The sequence below is a fragment of the Marmota flaviventris genome, chromosome 2 (genome assembly GCF_047511675.1).
Source record: "Marmota flaviventris isolate mMarFla1 chromosome 2, mMarFla1.hap1, whole genome shotgun sequence".
NCBI classification, from domain to species: domain Eukaryota; kingdom Metazoa; phylum Chordata; class Mammalia; order Rodentia; family Sciuridae; genus Marmota; species Marmota flaviventris.
In genome coordinates this window covers 102,982,962-103,003,424 of record NC_092499.1, presented here as the reverse complement: position 1 = coordinate 103,003,424, position 20,463 = coordinate 102,982,962, and the positions used below count along the sequence as shown (strand labels likewise).

Genomic DNA, 20,463 nt, shown 5'->3' with positions numbered 1-20,463 from the left:
TTTACGTCTTTTTATACATACACACACACATGCACACACATTGTCTATATTTATATGTGTGTGCATGTGTGTGTGTGTATGTATATATGTATGTGTATATATATATATATATAGTTTATTTGTATGTATAGCTGTGTGTGTGTGTGGACACACACAGACATACACATACATGCACATATACATCTACACATACACCCATAATATATACACATTATACATACACACATAATCAATTACCTTCACAGACACACAAAAATTTATTGTAATTTTTTTTTTTACTTGTTTCTCAGGCCCTTTACTAATACCTGTTAATGAGATGGCACAGTCCCTATCCTTAATGAAGCTTACTGTCTAGGGCAGACCACTGTGAACAAGAAACTCAAAATAATTACCAGTGTGCTGGATGTTTTGAAAGGGAGCATAGGGTGCTGGGACTGAATATTGGGGCAGGCCACTTAGTCTAGGGAGTTTATGGAAGGCCCCTCTGAGGAAATGTATCATTTAGAAACTTTCAGCTTTAAGTAATAGCTTAAAGTAACAGCTACAACTGGCTTACACAATAAGCACGTTTATTACCTCTAACCACAAGAAGCAGAGAGGGAGGTTGGTTTCTCCATCAGCTAGAAACCCAGCTTCTCTGAGTTTCTTTGGCAATTGCTCCATGGTCACAAGATGCTTACAGCAGTTCTAAATGTCATATCCTCACATGATGATGTCCAGAGGAAAACAGGGAATTTTTCCCAAAAAAAATTTTCAAAAAGTAAAGAACCCTTTTCACAAAAGGTCCCCACAAAAGACTTTGTCTTTTATCTCTTGAGTCAAATTTGTGTCGTGTGTACATTTCTAACCTGAATATTAGGAGAATGGAAATACTGTAAGAAAATTTGGCCCATGGGAGTGAATTTATGCCTGGAAGAGGAGTGACCATCCATCTCTGACGCACATTGTCATTCTCTTAGGAAGAAGGGGTGGGCACCCCATCAGTAGGGCACTAAGTTGATTATGCTACAGGGTAAGTGTTCCTTATCTAAAATCTCATTGTAACTGTATCTTTTGACCATGGCCGGTCACATGAGGTGTGGAATTTTCCACTTGTGGCATCAAAATTTTTTTTATGTTAAAATGTACTTATGACGTATGTTCACACAAAGCTTATACAGAAATCTTCATAGCTGCATTATTTACAAAATGTTCTAAAATGGTGGTGGTTGTACATTCTACAAATACACTAAAAACCATTGGGATGTATATTTTAATGGGGTCAAATAAATGATATGTGAATTATATCTAGATAAAACCATGGTTTAAGACATCACCTACTCATTTTTTTTTTTACTATAATTGCTGGCAGAATTTCCAGGAATACTGCTTCAGATTTTTTACAAACATGGGAGAACAATGCACTCATCAATACTTTATTCTAATTGGGTATTCCCAACTCTTTTATGCATTTGTTGTCTTAAATACTTATTCTTTTTTCAAATAGCATATGATTGGAATTTTAATTTGTTTCTACTTTCAGTTTTCCTTTAAATATGACCCTGTAAACTTTATTTTTGTTAACTGTATTTCTATAACTTTATTCCTATGTTTAATAAATTTTTAAAATTTAATGAAAAATTTACACAATTGTTTAAAAATAAGTAGTACAAAAAGGCATATAATGAAAAGCAACGAATTCTGGTGCCCTTCGCCCTCCTCTTCCTGCTCCCGAGGGAACCATTTTTTAACTGCCCCAATTGTGATTCTTGTCATTATTCCCTTTCTCTATGGGTAGCTCAGACATCCATGTCCCGAGCTGATTTCCAGCTATGATGGATGAGTAAATAGTCAACTTTTATTTGGACCCTTTTAGAGTTCTGGGTTGAATATAGTTTTCCTGACATTTGAAGGCATTGTTATTAAAAATATGATTCTTATCCCCCAGCTCCAAGAAATTTTGAGAATTTTTTTTATCCTGGTATTTTGAAATTTTATAGTTATATGCCTTATGTGTATAGTTTTTAAAAATTCATCATGTTGGGCCCTTGTTAAGCATTTCAATTTAAAGACTTCTATATACCTTCAGATCTGAAAGTTTTTTGTGTGAATAATTTTTTTTAAATAATGTCCTTCCCCTCAGTTTATATTATGATTTGGGGATTCCAACTAGTTGGTTACAGAGTTACCTCAGCTGATTTTCTGTCCTTAGTCAGTATTCCTCAGGTGTACCACAGGATTCGGAAATGATTTTAGTCTTCTCATATCTTCTGTGAAGGGTCTTTAATAAGTACCATTCTAAATATGTAGGAGAGTAATAGATACATACAATGAATGTCTTACGACAGGGGTCAGCAAACATTTTGTTTTAAAAGGCCAAATAATAAGTATTTTAAGTTTGGGCCCAAGAGACAAAATCAAGGCTGTTGTGTAGGCACTTATATATTTATTTAAAATGTAACCATGGTAGTATGTGCCTGTGTTCTCAGCTGCTTAGAAGGTTGAGGCAGGAGGATGGCAAATTAGAGGCCAGCATGGGAGGCATAGATACACACAAACATAAACAAACACATTCAGTTTACCACGGACGGAATATTAATGCATCACTTAAATCACGTCACTTCTCCTTTAAAATCTACTTTTCCCCTTATTAATCAAATCTTAACTCCTTTTCTGAGTTTCAGTGCCCTTACTCTGACTCTACTCTAACCAAATTTTTCTTGCCACTATTTATTATTACCAAAGTATCTTTTCAGTCTGACCTTATTTGAGCATGCTCATTCTGCCCCTAAGTCTTCTTTCCTCACGTGACTTCCTTGCTGTGAATATTTGCTACGTTTCTTTACTTAAATTCTTCCCATCTTTCAAGTTCCAGCTCAGTTTCATCTCCTCCTCAAAAGTTCTACCTTTTTGAAAAGACTATTGTTTTATACCATTTTTTCTAGTCCTTGATTAGGTCCTCTGTCCTCAGTTGCTCCATGGTTATAGTATGGCTGGAGGAGTGCCAGCTGTTCTAACCAGGTGCTTAGCAGGCCAAGGGACATTCCTCCCACCTACATCAGCCCTCTTTGTAGAGTATTCTCAGAAGTCCCACCTTGGGACACCCAGCACCAGGATGGCTTCATTGATCACCCATAGATACAAGGGATGTGGTTTTGTTTTGTTTTGTTTTGTTGATTTTTCCAAAAAATATTTATTTATTTATTTTTATGTGGTGCTAAGGATGGAACCCATGCCTTACACATGCTAGGCAAGCACTCCACCACTGAGCTACATCCCAGTCCCAGTGATGTGTTTTTAAGTAGACATATTCAGATCTTCATCTTGAACAATTCCAGAGGACACCATTATCCACAGCGAGAGCATTATGTAGAGTGGATATAATAGCATCTTGATCTGGGTAATGAGAACATAGTTATCAAGTTGTGTAGTTCAGATTAGTATATTTTTATGCTTTATTGAATATATGTTACACTCTGATTACAAAAGCTGCTGGATGTTGTGGAACATGCCTATAATACCAGCTACTTTGGAGGCCGAAGCAGGAGGAGGATCACAAGTTTGAGGCCTGTCTCTAGATTAAAAAAAAAAAAAAATTAAGGGCTGAGAATAAAGCCAGGTGGCTGGCAGAGTGCTTGCCTAATGTGCAAGGTTCCGGGTTTGACCCCTGGTATTGCAAAAAAAAAAAAAGAAGGAGGATGAAGAGGAAATTGTACCCTCAGGAGGTGTGCATTGTGGTGAGCCTGGGCAAAATTAGGACTACATTCTAAGAAAGAAAGGAGGGTAGACATTGAATTAAGTATCTAGTTATCCTTGTCCCACATGTAAGATTTTTTTTTCCTATGGGCTGTCAATGTTTTTGATGCGTATAACAAAGTGTTAAAAATATTGCCGTATTCAATTTAAGACATTTATTGTGGGAAGAAAGCCAACCTGAACATATTTTTATACAGCATTGTAATCTCTGGTGTTTGAAAATGTATTCAAGATGTTCTGTGTGTTTGATAATAAGTAGGCTTTTTAAATTTGTTCTTTTTAGTTATACATGACAGTAGAATGTATTTTGACATATTATACATATATGGAGTATAACTTCATTCTTGTGGTTGTATATAATGTGGAGTTATACTGGTCGTGTATTCATATATGAAATTAGAAAGTTATGTCCTATTCATTCTACTGTCTTTCCCATTCCCATCCCCGCTCCCTTTCTCCCATTCCTCATCCCAATCCCTCCCCTGACTAAGTAGACTTTTAACTTGATATTGAAACATTTCAGCAGATATGAAAGGCATAGGCTTTGAAAAATACTGCAAGTAATTTATTCTGCGTGTGCTACAAAATCTAAACAGTGAGAACTCAGTGTGTACTTTTGGCTTTTTATGTACTATCATAGAAACAACAAATGGTTTTATTAAGTCAGTACTAAAACAGTGGTTTCCATAAAATCCATTTCCAATTTGGGTATGTCTGCATTGGTAAACAGAAAGTGAGTAGGTAAAACTGATCATCAGATGTTAAAATCTAGTGTACATTTTAAAGTTTTTTATAAACATTTAAATAATCTTTTGAAGTTTTCTTGTCTTTCATTCTATTTTAGAAAAATCTGAGAACTAAACAACCAGATCTACTTTGTTGTTACAGTGAAAGTATAAGAAAATGAGTGACCTATGACAGGCCTGCTTTTGTACCAAGTTTTTGTTTTGGTTTGGTTTTTAAGTTGTGAGTGGATCTTTTTTTATTTATTTATGTGTGGTGCTGAGGATCGAACCCAGGGCCTCACACATGCTACGCAAGTGCTCTACCTCTGAGCCACAGCTCCAATCCCCAAGTATTTTATATAATTTAAAATATGTCATAACTAACAGGAATTAGTAAATGGAAAAATGTTTCTTTCTTAGTATCTGTGGGTTGATGCTCTTTTGTTTTTAAAGACTGTGCTTTTCTTTCATAGGTGCATCCTCAGCAGCACCGTCTTCTTTTTGAAGTGTTTGATGAAAACCGACTGGTAAGTCCTACTGAACTTATGTGAAGTGTGAAGCAAGAGTGTACTTCAGTTGAGATTTTATTTTGTAACATGATAGTTTTGATTCCTGGTTTCCTAAACACCATCTTGAAGTCCTACCCTGATTTTCTGTCCACAGGGTCCTTTTTCAAACCTTCTTTTTAACATTTTACTTATATTTCACACCTATAAGATTTGAACATGTAAGTGTAAAAACAGTGTTAAGTGTTCAAAGTTTATCAGTTATTAAACGCAAGCTCTGAAAAGGCAATTAAACAATTTTATTCATTTTTTTTAACAAACTATTTTTAAAAAGAATATTTTTGGGGGGGTTAGACAGAGTGTTTCTTTTTCCTTTAAAAAATGATCATTGTACTAGTAACTAAAGATATTATCAGTGAAATCTTAAGGTCATAATGAGCAAGGGTACTTTTTTTTTTTTTCTTTTTTCTGCCAAAGGAGACTCTTCATCACTGTTTTAGTCAGCTTTTTCATTACTTGAACCAAAAGACTTGACAAGAACAATTTTAGAGGAGTAAAAGTATATTTGGGGTTCATGGTTCAGAGGTCTCAGGTCTCGGTCTATAGGTGGCTCGCTCCATTGCTAGGGTCTGAGATGAGGCAGGACATCATGGTGGAAGAGTATGGCAGAGGAAAACAGCTGGGAACATGGCACCAGGAAGCAGAAAGAGCTCTGCTTAACAAGGACAAAATATATACCAAAGTCATGCTCCCAGGGACCTACTCCTCCAGCCACACCCTACCTGCCTACAGTTACCACTCAGTTAATCCCTGTTAGGGGATTAACTGTGATTAGGTCAAGGCTCTCATAACCCAGTCACTCTAAACTTTCTTGTATTTTCTCACACACGAGATTTTTGGGGACACCTCATATCTAAATCATAACAATCCACCCCTGGCCCCCTGCAAACTCCTGCTCATCATACAATGAAAATACATTTAGTCCATTTTCAAGCATTTCTAGAATCTATTAGTTTTAGCATTTCCCCAAAGTCCAAGTCCAAAGTGTCCTCCGAGACTTAAGGCAAACTCTTAGCTTAAATCCCTATAAAAATCAAAAGCAATATATAAAGGCACAAACTAAACATTTTCATTCCAAAATGGGAGCATAGAAAGAAGGGATGGGACCAAGGCAAGACTGAAATCCAGCTGGAGTTTTATAGCTCCAGGTCCAGCATCTGGGCCATATGGCATCATGATGTTCTTTCCAGAGGGCTTACATAGCTCAACCCTTTTCTGGTTGTAGCCCAAATGGCCTCTATTTTGGCTTGTTTCTGCTCAATTCCTGCAGTTTTCCTCAGCATATGTCCCACATTACTGGCATCTCGGGTTCTCTACTGCAGTTTTGGCTTCCTTCTCACTTCTTCATGCATTTCCCTCTCAGCAAAAGCCCACTAGGACTCCAACCCTGCTTCACTTTGCCTGGCCTCTCAGACCTTCCTTTGAAATATCAGTGGAAGCCTCCATGACCCCCTAACCCCTTCACCCTGCATTCTGCAGAACCAGCACCACCCCACATAAGCATGAGCAGAACCATCACATGGTTGCCACCAAGATCTGCCACCATCTCAAGCAGTAGCCACACCTCCTGGGACCATGGCTGCAGCAGACCCTGAGTGTGCGGGTGACTGTGCATGGTGAAACAACTTCCTAGTTTCCCCTGTGAAAGCAGGGTGCCCCACTGGTCTCTGCTCAAAGGAATTTTTACTTTTACACCTTTGAGTCTGGGATAGCTGTGGTCTTGCCAATTCCTGACATGCCCTCAACCCATCTTTCCTAATTTCAGGGTAAAGTATTTCACAGTATCTCTTAAGTGGCTATTATGTTTTTATCAACCACTACTTCCACCACTTCCCCAGTTTTATGCCCACTTTTCAAGTCCAGGTTTTTCTAATCTTTCTGCTCTTCTTTGTGCTGCTGATTATTACAATAAACTTGACTAAAAGCCTTCAGCAATACCCATGCCACCTGCTGAAGGCTGTGCTGCCTTGACAGTTTCTCCACCATATTAATTGATCCATCACCTTTAAATTCAGCCTCATAGAAATATTCAAGACATGGACAAAATGTAGATGACTTCCTAGTCAGAACATAGCATGAATGGCCTCTAGTCCAATGGAGTCTTTTCCTCTGAAATCCCATGAACCCAGTCTTTACAGTTCACAGTCCTGTCAGCTTTCTGGTCTTTCGAGCTTCCACCAAAATTGCCCATTAGGCTTTGCTTACAACCATCTAAAACTTTTTCTTCCCACAAATTCAAAAAAGCTCCAAAAGCTTTTAAATCATATGATCATGTCAATCACAACAATGACCCACTCTCAGTATCAATCACTGATTGGGAATCTGATATTTAAAGTGGAGTAATGCATGTTTATGGTTTAGAGATCAGATAAGGTCAGTTGTAGAACATTTTATTTTCCATTTGTGTTTTTGCTTTTTAGACAGAATAGGAAAATATTTTTCTTTTTTTTCACCCTTTGTACAGGCCTGTGTTTCCTTCAGATGGGACCAGATGAAATTTAGTATTGGTGTTTTGCTTTTTTAAATCATTAAGTATTATATACAGAAGAGTATATATGATGTAAATCTTTATTTTTAGTAATAAGACAAATGTCTCACTCCTCTATTGAGGAACTAGAACATTTCAATTTGAAGCCCACCCTGCATCTTTCCCCAGTAGCATCTCCTTTTCCTTTCCTATAAGTAGTAGTCACTGTCTAGAATTTTATTATTTCTTTTTAAAATATTTTGTTTCCTTTTGCAGATTTTTTACTTTATAAAAATTGTGTCTCTCTGAATGCTTTCCCATGACATGCTGTTTTGCTTAGTGTAGTATTTGTGAGATTGATCCATGATGACACATTTTCAACAATGCAGAATTTTTCATCATCTGCATATTTTATAGTACCATAATTCATGTATTAACCCTTCTTAGTAGATATTATTGTTGTTTCCAGTTTATTGACAGTTACTTGTTGGTATGTTTTCTTATATACATATCCAAGTGTAAGACACATGTTTTAGGTTTTTGCTGGTTCATGGTATTAATATATTATTTTTCCTGTTGTTATGGATGCTGTTGTGAATCTCTACCTGATCCTTGGGTGTATTGTTGGTGAACTGTTTTGAGTTATTTGAAGCTTGCACATCTACTTTCCGCCATGCTTAGTTGTCTAATTCTTTTTGACAGTAACTTTAGTACAATGTGACTCTTTCTTCATTACCAAAATTGATATTTGTCAAACATTGGTTCATTAAAATTCCTTGATGGGTTATAATTGTAGATCAATGCTAGAGCACTTGCTTGGCATGCATGAGGCTCCGGGTTCAGTCCCCAGTAACTCCCCCCACCACCCACACACAAACAAATTCTTTGGGTCTTTACATTTGATGTTGGTCAAAAGGCTGAGAAGCGATCCTTGGGTCTTTACTATGTATGCATAATACTATACAGCATGTCATGATGAGTTGAAAGAAAAAAATTATTGCCTTTGATATTAGCAGTTGAATATTTCTAGACTGATAAGTATAGCATATAATTTTTAAACTAAAGGCAAAAACAACTAATTCATTAATCAAGGTACAGTAGATCCCCATAGCAAGGAGTCAAAAGTTCTACAGTCCTGCCTCTCATTGGGCACTTTAACTTGTAACCCTAGGCAAATCATTCAACCCTTCTGAAAATAGTTTCTTGTTTAAAATGTAAGATAAGAATTTGTCCCCTTCCTATCTTATAAGTATGTATGTCATAAGTATAAAATGAAGCAGTGGCTTTGAAAGCACTCAGAAATTCTTCCTCATAATACAAATATAACGTATTATTTAACATTCATGTACTCGTGTTTATGGCTCTCTGTTACCATGTTTTTGGTGTAAGTAAGGTATGCCATTTTCAGTGTATCTGCTGTGTTAGATGCTCTGCTAAGCACTGGAAATAGAGCTTTTCTCAAGAAGCACCCTTTACCAGCTAACAAAAGCCAGAAAATTAGAATAGAGTGGTATGTGACATTCTAGACCTCTCACTTATTGCCAGGCCTAGCACATAATTGAAGTCTAGAGATCTCCTACAGAAGCTATTGAAGGGGCAGTAGGCCTGACTGTATTGAAACAAATGACTATGCCATTGTAAATGTCATTTTATCTTTATTGTCCTGTAGCATTTGCAATGAAATTACAAATGTATCATTTTCCTGGGAAATTCTCTTCGGAGATGTAGAGTGAAGAGCATGAGTGCAATTTTAAGGAGAATAATCTCTGGTCATTTGGGAAAATGTTTGTAATGCAAGTGATGCTTGCTTTCAAGAAAGAGTAGGCTTATATTTCTTTTTTCAGCCAATTTTAAAACCTGAGATTTATAAAATATAGCAGTTTGGTGACGGTGGTGGTGATGTACATAGTAATGGACCATTTCAGAATGATGTGACTTTAAAAAAAATTACCTACTAATACAAAAGTTAGTGCTTCTGTGCTGCCAATCTAAGAAATTATACCTGCACACGTTTCAGTCACTGAAGTTTTAGGAGACGCCTATTTCTGTAGGAAGATTCTATGCTTCTCAGGCTTAGTGGTTATATTGATTGAAGTTTTCCAGAGAAACAGAACCGGTAGATTTTTTATTTGAGAGAGGTTTTAAGGAACTGGTTCATGTGATTGTGGAGGCTGGCAAGTCTGAAGTTTGTGGGGCGGTCTGGTAGGCTAGAGACTCAAACAAGGGTAAATCTTAGAGAGTTGAGTCTGAAATCTATAGGGCAGGCCAGGAAGTTAGAACTTCAGGCAGAATTTCTATGTTGAAGTGTTGTTTCTTTGGGAAACTTCAGTCTGTGCTCTTAAGGCCTCCTCAAATGATTGGATTAGGTCCACCCACATTATAGAAGGCAATTTGCTTTACTCAGAGTATACTGACTTAAATGTTAATCACATCTTTAAAAATACTGTATAGCAACATCTAGACTAGTAATTGATCAAACACCTGGGCCACAACCTAGTCAAGTTGACATGTACAGTTAACCATCATGATAGACTTTGGCCTTCAGAGTTCATCAGTGACTAGTATTAGCCAGTACCAATCCAGACCTTATGGATAATCACATTACTTTCTATGGAGATCATCAGTAACCAAACAGCTCAAAATGGGAGTCCTGAGCTTCATTCGTAAAACATTGTGTGTTCCATTCCAAAATATGAAATTCTACAGGACTTCCATAAATTCTTCCCAGATGAGGGCTGACACGACTGTCCAGTTCTTCTCCGCTTGAGGTTAGGGTTGATGCTTACCTTTGGGCATCTGCTAGGCAGAGGGGTAACATTTCATCCCTGGTTCCCCATGCAATTGTGATAGTGATGGTACAGGATAGTGGTGTGGCCTTAGGCTGAGCCAGCAATGAGGATCTTCAGCCTCTCTAGAATTTAAACTCAGCCTGAAGTGCTAAGAAATATATATATATATATACACACACACACAGACATATATATATATATATATATATATATATATATATATACACTTATATATACTTATGTGTGTGTGTGTGTGTGTATATATATATATATATATATATATATATATATAATTCTCTTACCTTACTTTCTTGGCTGAAACCCTCTTTGTAAAATTTCCAAGCATCATTCCTTCATGTACAGTTGCATAGGTTTTATGATTTCTTTAGAAGTAGTAAATGGATCAACTTTTTAAAAAATCCTAGCTGGGTGCTGTGTCATATGCCTATACTCCCAGCTATTCAGAAGAATGAGGCAGGAGGATCCCAAGTTTGAGGTCAGCCTGAGCAACTTAGTGAGACCCTGTCACTAAAATAAATAAATAAATAAGCAAATAAATAAATAAAAAGGGCTGGGGATGTAGCTCAGTGGAAGGAAGGAAATGGAGGGAGGGAGGAAAGGATGGAAGGGAGGAAGAAGGGAGGGAGGGGGGAGGAAGGAAGGGAGGGAGAAAGGAGGAAGGAAGGGAGAGAGGGAGGGAGAAGGAAGGGAGGGAGGGAGAAAGGGAGGAAGGAAGGGAGGGAGGGAGGAAAGGAAGGGAAAGGGAAGCCCTAGAAGAAAGTGTTAGCAGTCAGAGTGACCTCAGTGATATCAACCAGCCAGCCAGCCAGCCATGTATCTTCCTACCCAGGGTTATTTGGTGCTTACTTTATGGCCAGCACAAGCTCAAAAGGATCAGAAGAAATGTTTAGTTATTGTCCTCCCAGAAGAAATGTTTAGTTATTGTCCTCCCAGAAGAAATGTTTAGTTATTGTCCTCCCATCATGGAAGATTAAAATTTAGTCAAGAGGCATGAAAATGATGCTAGTCGTTAAACTGATTTTCTAAGGAAAAAACATTTATCTGGTCGATTACCTGATTATTTTATATTAAGAATTAGTGGAGCTGGGCACGGTGGTGCACACCTGCTCAGGAGGCTGAGGTAGGGGGATCCCAAGTTCAAAGCCAGTCTCAGCAATTTAATGAGCCCCTAAGCAATTTAGTAAGACCCTGTCTTAAAATAAAAATAAAAAGGGCTGGGGATGTGGCTCTGTGGTTAAGTGCCCTGGGTTCAATTCCCAGTACCCGCCCCCCCCAAAAAAAAAAATCAGTGGAGTTTTCTTACTAACTGGAAGTTTTAGGCCACAGGCATTTGCACATTAGCTCTTACAATCCATTCTTTTGAGTTACTAAACCCCTAACTTAATCCAAAAAGAGAAGATAAGGTCATTAGAAGGCAAAGTAAAACAATCAGAACTTTTCCTTCTCAAAAGAAAAAGAATAATAAAATGATATTTACTAAAATCATGAAGGAAATAGGTTATATAAAATCAAAATAACATAATAATTGTATTATTAAGTTTACAACTATTATACACACCTTCTAAAACAGAGACTTTCATTCCAGCCAAATGAAATTTAACAAATTCCCATATTTATATTTTGTTATGTCTTAATTGATTAAAAATACTGTTTCGAAAATTGTGATTGAAAACAAATCTAACTTAAATAATTTTCTTTTTAATACAAAGTGTGTATATGTTTTCCATATTTATTTTTACTTAGGAAAAAAACTTTCTTAGAAAAATACAACTTGGGTGTAGTACCATGTGGTGTAAACAACTGAACTATTTTACTTTTTACTTTCCTATGAATGAGCCAGTATATATTTATTACTGGAGTTCCAGCTATAAAATTCAGGTAAGGGGTTTAAATATACCCTAGAGTATTATTTAAAAATAAATTTGTTTCTTTCAAATAGAATACCAACCTTGGTCTATGACATTTGGGAGAGAAATTAAAATATTAAACTTTTATTGCCTAGTAAACTGAAAATAAAGGTTAAATAAATACAAAGCAGAAAAAAAAATATATATATATATAAAATCACAACCTCTAAAAGGACAAACAGTTCACTGTTCTCCACTGTGAGAGTTTTATCAGCACCCATAAGTAATTCCAGCTCTGGGGCAGTGCTAATACTCAAAAATGTAAACAAGTGTGCACTTTGTTTATATAAAGAAATATGTGGCATGGTTTGTATTTCTTTATAGATATCAAACAGCTACAGGGATTGTTTCAAAGCACCAGTAGGGGCCAGCAAAGAGCTCTTAGAGTTTTTCAGAACAGAATTGGCATTGAGATATGTTTATTTGATGTGTTAAATCCTTTTTAGACTTCTTTACTTACCACAACACTCCCTTAAGTGAATGAATTGCAGAGACAGTGGAATAAAATATCCAATGTGTTCAAACTATATTGGGGTATAGTTTTTCTGTCTAATCTGCATATATTTTTAATGGAATGTTTGCTTAGGCTATTTCTTGGCCGAGTTTTAATAGTCAAAATATAAATGGCATCATTTAAAGACTGTACTACTTGGCTGGGAAAGGCCTTAAAATTACAGGAGAAAATGCTTGGTGACAGCGTCTCTTAAACTTTTTTTTTTTTTCTTCCTCAGACCTATGTTCAATTTGTGCAGTAGTATTACCAGACTCATTTTGTAGTTCTATGTGTGAGCTTTCACTTTTCATAACTAGTATTTTGCAAGATAAAATATTTATCTGTTTGGTTTAATGCTGAAGTTTTAATCCCCCCCCCCAATGTTTTGTTATTTCCAGAGTTAAACAACTGTTTGAGTTTATTTATTTTTTTAAAAAAAGTTTAACAGCCCCTATTCCTTTCTACATGAACTAACTTGACTAGACTCCTAGTGTGGGTACTATTTAGAAATTCAATCTTTGATTTGATACTCAATTACATGGGGTTTCATTCCTACCAACTTCCTGTAATTCTATATCTTTGGGTAAAAATATTAGTGGTCAAACTCTGCTGGAGAAAGTATAGGCACTGTGATTCACATAGTTAAATGTTCATTTAGTAGAGCTGGGGTGAAAAAATACTGTTTTAACTTGAAATGCTAGAAGATTGTTGTTCTTGTGTTACTCATTCATGCAAATTGGAGAAGGTATAATTGAAACAAGGTTGGCTGTGTTTGAGTCAGTGTGCTGCAGCTGAGCTCAGCTTAAAGGTCGCTGGAAATCAAGTGCTTTTGTAAGTGAAGGCATTTTGACTACAAGCGATTCAAGACATTTTAGAAACGTCAGTCTCAGGAATAGGTCGTCTTTTTCTTTCTATAATATCTGGTATCTAGTGTTTTACTTAGGATAAAGACTCTTACTTAATAGCTCTTTTAGGCACCACAAATGATTTTTTCTTTCGATGCAGTGCAGCTGCTTCTAGCCTGTCTACGGACAGAGATCTTTGTTTTGACTTTCAGCCCTTAACATGTTTGGAAATGAGAACAAATGGCACAAAGCTTACGATTGCACTTTGCAGCCAGAAGAAGCAATACTTACCCTTTGTCGGAAACCTCCGGAGATGATTTGGATAGCCATGTTCACATGTGCTTCAAAAAACCAACACGGATTTCAACTTCTAATGTTGTTCAAATGAAGCTGACGCCCAGACAGACTGCACTAGCGCCGTTAATAAAGGAAAATGTGAAGCCTCAGGAAAGAGCATCTGTTCCTTCATCTGAAAATGTTAATAAAAAGAGCAGCTGTCTTCAGATTTCACTACAGCCAACAAGGTACGGTGGATGTCTTCAGCCTAGCAATGTCTTAGCTGATGGTGACGATGCTTCACTTACTTATGTCTTGAAGGATGGCATTTATAGCAGTGCTGTGGTTGATAATGAACTGAATGCTGTGAACGATGGTAACCTTTTATGCAGTTCTGCCATTTGTAGCGATAGCCTCAGTAACTTTTCAACCAGTGATAATGGATCTTACAGCAGCAACGGTAGTGATTATGGGTCGTGTGCAAGTATCACAAGTGGAGGTTCATACACCAACAGTATCATCAGTGACAGTAGTGGTTATACTTTTCCATCGAGTGATGATACTCTTTTTGGTGGAAATTTACCTTCTGACTGCACCTCCAATAGAAGTGTGCCAAACAGGAATGCAACTCCCTGTGAAATTTTTTCGAGAAGTCCAAGTACAGTTCCCTTTGTCCAGGATGACCTGGAGCATGGAATAGAGATTATGAAATTGCCAGTGAACAGGAATGCAAAAATTCCACTGAAACGTTGCTCATCCTTAGTCATTTTTCCTAGGAGTCCTTCAAATACCCCACCAACTTCTCCAACAAGTGCAGGTATTCTTCCAAGCAAAGGATCCTATCAAACCTCACATCAGTTTATTGTTTCTCCTAATGAAATTTCACATAATGAAGATGGTACTAGTGGTAAAGGATTCCTTTCCACAGCTGTCAATGGACTTCGATTATCTAAAACAGTTTGTACTCCTGGAGAAGTAAGAGACATACGGCCACTTCACGGAAAGGGCTCACCACAAAAGAAAATTGTTATTTCGAATAATAGTCCAAAACAGACTATCTGTGAAAAGTCATCTGAAGGGTACTCTTGTGTTTCAGTGCATTTCACTCAACAAAAAGCAACCACGTTAGATTGTGAAACAGCAAATGGCGATTGTAAACCAGAGATGTCAGAAATTAAACTTAATTCTGATCCAGAGTGTACCAAGTTCGTGCCCAGGATGGCTGCCTGTTTACCAGCCACCCAAAACATGGATTATCAAATAAATATTGATGGAGAGTTGGAAAGACCAAATTCACAGATAAACAAAAACCATGCTGTTTTACAAAGAAGTGTTTCACTGGGAGGAACTTATCCAAATATTTCCTGTTTATCCAGCCTTAAGCACAATTGTTCCAAGGGGGGACCATCTCAGTTACTCATAAAGTTTGCATCTGGAAATGAAGGTAAAGGTAACAGTTTATCAAGATACAGCACCAGAGATTTCACAAATGAACTATCTAATTCTTGTAAGGTAAGTTTCCTTTAGTCTTTATAAATTTTAATTTATGTTAGAATAGCTTACTGTAATATTCAGTTAAAATTTATTATCACTTAGCAGTTGTATACTTTCCTGGTCTTAGCTACCCAAACTTTATATTTGTGAATCTGAAGAACTCCCAACAGTTTTTCACTCTTTTTGTTATTTCACCAACAGACAAACTGTGTATTTAAAAGAAGAAGAAGAAAAAAAACTTTCCTAAGTCATTTTAAGCTATAAACTAGTTCTAAAGCATAAAACCAAGCTTCAAAAAACAATATCTCATAACACTTTATCTCGGTATATTTTTCTTTCAAGTTGCACAGTATTTTAATGTAACTTCATATGTGATTCCTGATTCGTTTCCATCCTTCCTTAATCATTGTAAACTAAAATACAGAATGCATATTTTAAATATTAAAAAACTTGTGAAAATCCTGTTACAGATGAGCATAGAAGAAATATATCTCTAAAATGCATGTATTTATAAGATCATTGATTAAAAACTATTATATTACATGTTTAAAGCAGAGGAAAAATAAGTGGCATTTGCATTTGTATATACCCTAACCACAGGAATTTTGTTTCCACCCTATTTTTCTTTAGCTACCAGTTAATACTGCCTTCTAAAATGTAACTCACTCAACTTTATTGATTTCTAAATTTTTATATGTTTGAATTTGCTTTAAATTACTATGTATTTCTCACAACTTTCTATTTACTATATTGTTGTTTTGTCAGTTTTGCTCTATTATATTAATAATTTAGCTATAAGGAATCTCAGCCAAAAAAGCTCTTTATGTAATTTGGCCTTCCAAGAGTATTCGAAGTGTTTTGAACTGAAATAGTTTTTTAAAATTTCTGTTTTGGGAAGAGCTCATTAGATTCCAGGAAATTTAAAAAATTTTCTGACTAAACCAGTTCTAGATGACAGCACATAATTGGGGCAGGGGAGTACATTTTGTGTGTTTATCTGTATTTATATAACACCCAACATCTGTGTTAAAGGTTGAAAAAAATAACTTTAGGTAAGTGAAACATGAAGTAAGTGCTAGTTTGTTTTCTTTCTTCTGAAATCTGGTAAATATAATAGTTTTTAACAATGCCTATATTTTAATCTGCAGCTACTTTAATGAGGATGAAAAGAAGGCAGATTTCAAATTCTGTGTTTTATAAGAATTATTAATTCCATTTAAAAAACTTTTCTAAAACTAGTTTTTTAGGAGATTATAATCCATTCAACCATGCCCCCCCCAAAAAAGGGGGGAAGAAATGAAAAATGAAGTGAATAAACATTAATATGAATAAACATTATTAATAAACATATTAATAAACATTATTAATAAACATATTAATACGAATAAACATTAATAATTTGCTAATTAATGCTACTTGTAAATTTATTTTATATTTGATGATATAATGTGAAAGGAATAATTAACCTATAAGTATTTATAGAAAGATCCTTAAAATAGTTCATTTTGTGGCAGTATTATAATTTACTGTTGATGCTTTTTAAAAAGGGCATTTTAAATGTATTTTAATGAAATGTAAATTAAATGCTTTTTGCATTGCTAAAAATACACATTTTTATTGGTCTTATTTAAATGTAGGTAGGCTAACAAATATTTTTGCATGTTTGCAACCAAATGCCTAGCTTTATGCCAATTCTATTTTTGATAGATTATTGGATTATAGAGTTCAGAAGTGTGCAATTTGTTGAAGAACTTTAAATTGTTCCTCTTTTCAATGTGTGGTAAACAACTTGTCTTTAGAAAAGTGTTGTAAAATGACAGCTAAATTCAATAGGTCCTGATCTAAGTTGGTCTGATTGATAAGTAGTGAATCACAAGGGCTTGTTTTATGAGGAAGACACTAATGTTGCTTTTTTTAAACACAGCAGTGGCAACAATAATGGGATTTTAGAAATAATCCTGTGTTTATCAATAATTATATATTAATCTAATTATAGTGGTATATTGTAACTCACTTATAAATAAACAGCTCCCAAAATATTTCCCATGTCTCCAGTTAGTCTGGGTTAGTATTCTGATATGCTGAGTCTGGATTCACATTTAACAAGTTGATATTAGAGTAGCATTTAGTAATGTCAGCTATCTGTTCCGAGCAGCCGTGAAATTAAATCACTGCTTTGGTCAGAGACCCTGGTTTCTAAAGCATTAGAAGTCTACAGATTCTTTTCTTATGTGTTTAGCTACCAGCCTCTAGCAGCAGAGTATCTAGTTTCTTACTTTCTGTAATCAACAGCTCATTAATGACTAATTTTTAAAAACTAGTAAGAACTTTTACCTGTATCTGGGACATATGCTCTGTTCTGGGTTTACAATTAGAATAAAGATGGAACTTCATAGTCTGCACGCTATTTATTTTAGCCCTAGCAAAGAAAATAACAGTAATGGGCAAAGTTTATTATTTATGCCTTTTGAAATACAATATCACTTTTTAAAAGGCTGTATAATGATTTTTGATCTGCAAATAGAAATTCAGTATTTTAATGTTATGTGTAATATTTTGTCAGCTTGACCAAGGAATAGGTTAAGGAGCTAAGGTACTTACACAGTTACAAAAAAATATTACTATTTATTTTTTTCCTTGTCCTTTTTCTGAACTACTGTTATGCTGTTGGGATGCTCAGAGATTTCATTACCCTTTTATTCAATATACCTTAGAATTTTGCCCATGCTTGTACATGTTTTATATTCTCCACTTATATGCATGTTTTTATTAGAAACATTTTTATATTTTTTTATGTTTGTTATGAAAGTTTTAATTATCTGTTACTTAATCCTGGATAGCTAAATTGTTTAAGCCTAATAGAATAGAACTTTAAAACATTTCAAAGTCTTTATCACTGATATCAAGATCAAATCATACATTTCAATAATTTCTTTAGTTGTTCTTCCTAAAACAAATTTTAAATATATACTTATTTTACTGAGCCATATTCTCCCAGTCTTTGTTTTATTAAATTTAGCAGAATATTTAGAGATACTTGGCTAAGTTTATCTTGAAAAGCATTTAAATCTTTTCTATAAAAATCAATGTGATTTATAAATATTACCTCTAGAACTGTAGTGCCACAATGTTAATGACCAGTTTTTTTAATTTGGTAAAAAAAAATGTTTCTTAGAACTGAAGAGTTACAATATTTATTTCAGACAGGTTCAGGGGGTTGAATTGTTAGCTTGGAAATATTTTGTATTCTCTGTGTCTTCTTTAATTCATGTATCTAGAACACACTTGAATGGCAAGGTGGGGATAAAAGATGAATAAAATACAGTCTTGCTTTTGGGGGAACTCTCATTCTAATAATAGGGACACGAGGTAAACAAAAAATGTTTCAGTCTGATGTGTGTTGTGCTGAAATAGAGGTGTGTGTGAGAAAGGAAAGTGTGACATTATTCTTGTGGAAGAAAGGACCTATTTGGTAGAGGAACGCTTCACAGAGGAGGTGACATTTGAGCTCAGTTCTTGATAAGTGAATTGGAGTTCACCAGGCAGAGAAATTAAGGATTCTAAGAAGGGTAGGGATTCTTAGTCTCAGCACTATTTTTTTTAATATTTATTTTTTAGTTTTAGGTGGACACAACTTCTTTATTTTATTTTTGTGTGGTGCTGAGGATCGAACCCAGTGCTTCATGCATGCTAGCTAAGCACTCCACCACTGAGCCACAACCCAGCCCTCAGCACTATTTTTATTCTGGGCTGAAGGGTGCTTTGTTGTGGGGCTGTCCAGTGCACTGTAGGACGTTTAGCAGGGTCTCTGACCTCCACCCACCAGATGCTAGTAACACCGTCTCCGGAGTAACAACCAAAAAATGTCTCCAGACTGCCAGATGTTCCCTGGGAGGCAAAATCGCCCCCTACTGAGAATCATTACTTGGGCAGAAGCAGCAGCACATGCAGGGCAAGAGGGTTGAAAGAACCTCATACTGTAAGTACTTGGGTTACTCCAGCACAGGGTGGGTACCCAGGGATGCAGAAGGAGATGGTGCCCAGTAGGCCTAGTGGCTTGTGCTAAAGAGAAAGCCGCACATTTCCTGCTGATAGTAGTAGTTAGGCAGTGGACATCTTTATTTGAAAGTATAGAGTGCTTGTTTTTATGCTTTTAGAAGATAATTTTTTTGTGACACCATGGATTATAAATGAATCAAAGTTTTCTTAGCTGGGATGACTGGGCGAATGGTGATGTCATGAACTAACATCAGGGATTCAGAAGGAGTCAGAGTGAGACAGCAAAGAAGAAATTGCATATTGCTGAGAGGCTGCCCTGGTAGTGTGGTTGTCAAGGAGGGCAGCTGGGGTTGTAGGAGCAGAGCTCAGAAGAAAAGCCAGACCTGGAAATCTAGACTGGGAGTTAGCAGTGTAGTCAAAGCCATGTGCAAAGATGACCCCAGTGAGGGAAAGCATAAAGTGAGATTAGAAGGAAGGATAAATCCAAATTCTGGGGACCACTAACTTTGGTGAGATGGTGAAAAAGAGATAAGGAGGACTATCTAAAGAGAGTCACTAGTCAGTCCAGGAGAGCATGGTGACTTGGAGGGACAGAGGACATCATGCAATGTAGAGAGCTATATATCCATTAGATGTAGAAGTCAGGAGGACCTTGGTACCCACTTGGTAGTACTGCATCCCTGGGTACCCACCCTGTGTGGGAGTAACCCAACTACTATTTAACAAGAGTAGGCTAGGAAAAGACTTGGTTTGCAAGCCAGGCTGAAGAAAGAATAAAATAGGTAAGGAATCATGAGCATGGTTGCTTGCTAAACATGAGTGTGAGATTGTGTAACAAGGTATAGGCTTAACAATAGCTACCTAGAAAACACAGTATTGGTGGGCATGAGATACAAAAGACAAACTCTCTCTCTACAAAAAGAGTGCAATCCCTTTTCCAGGAGGAGAAAGAATAGGTTGTGGCTCTCTGTTCTTTCACCTTAAGACTATGGAGTAAGTGAATATAGATAGTGAAAATTGAAATGGGGATCCAGCAATATCAAAAGAAAGAAACAGAAAATTAGAACTGGTAACTTGAGACTGCCTAGGAATATTCACAACTCCTTTTGGATAGCATACTCAGATTTCTCAGTTCCCTCCCTACCA

At 36.1% G+C, this 20,463-nt stretch overlaps 1 protein-coding gene across 4 annotated transcripts in view; it reads left to right on the top strand.

Annotated features, from left to right (window-relative positions):
* Nedd4 (NEDD4 E3 ubiquitin protein ligase) overlaps nucleotides 1–20,463 on the top strand; it is a 127,031-nt gene that overhangs the window by 37,334 nt on the left and 69,234 nt on the right. For 2 of the 4 annotated variants that reach the window (XM_027926139.2, XM_071608290.1), the window contains one exon: nucleotides 4,934–4,987. In XM_027926139.2, coding sequence (XP_027781940.2) covers nucleotides 4,934–4,987 — 54 coding nt within the window. Of the gene's footprint in view, nucleotides 1–4,933; nucleotides 4,988–13,508; nucleotides 15,337–20,463 lie in introns of those variants that run through there. The other 2 variants (XM_027926133.2, XM_071608288.1) reach the window with 1 other exon arrangement.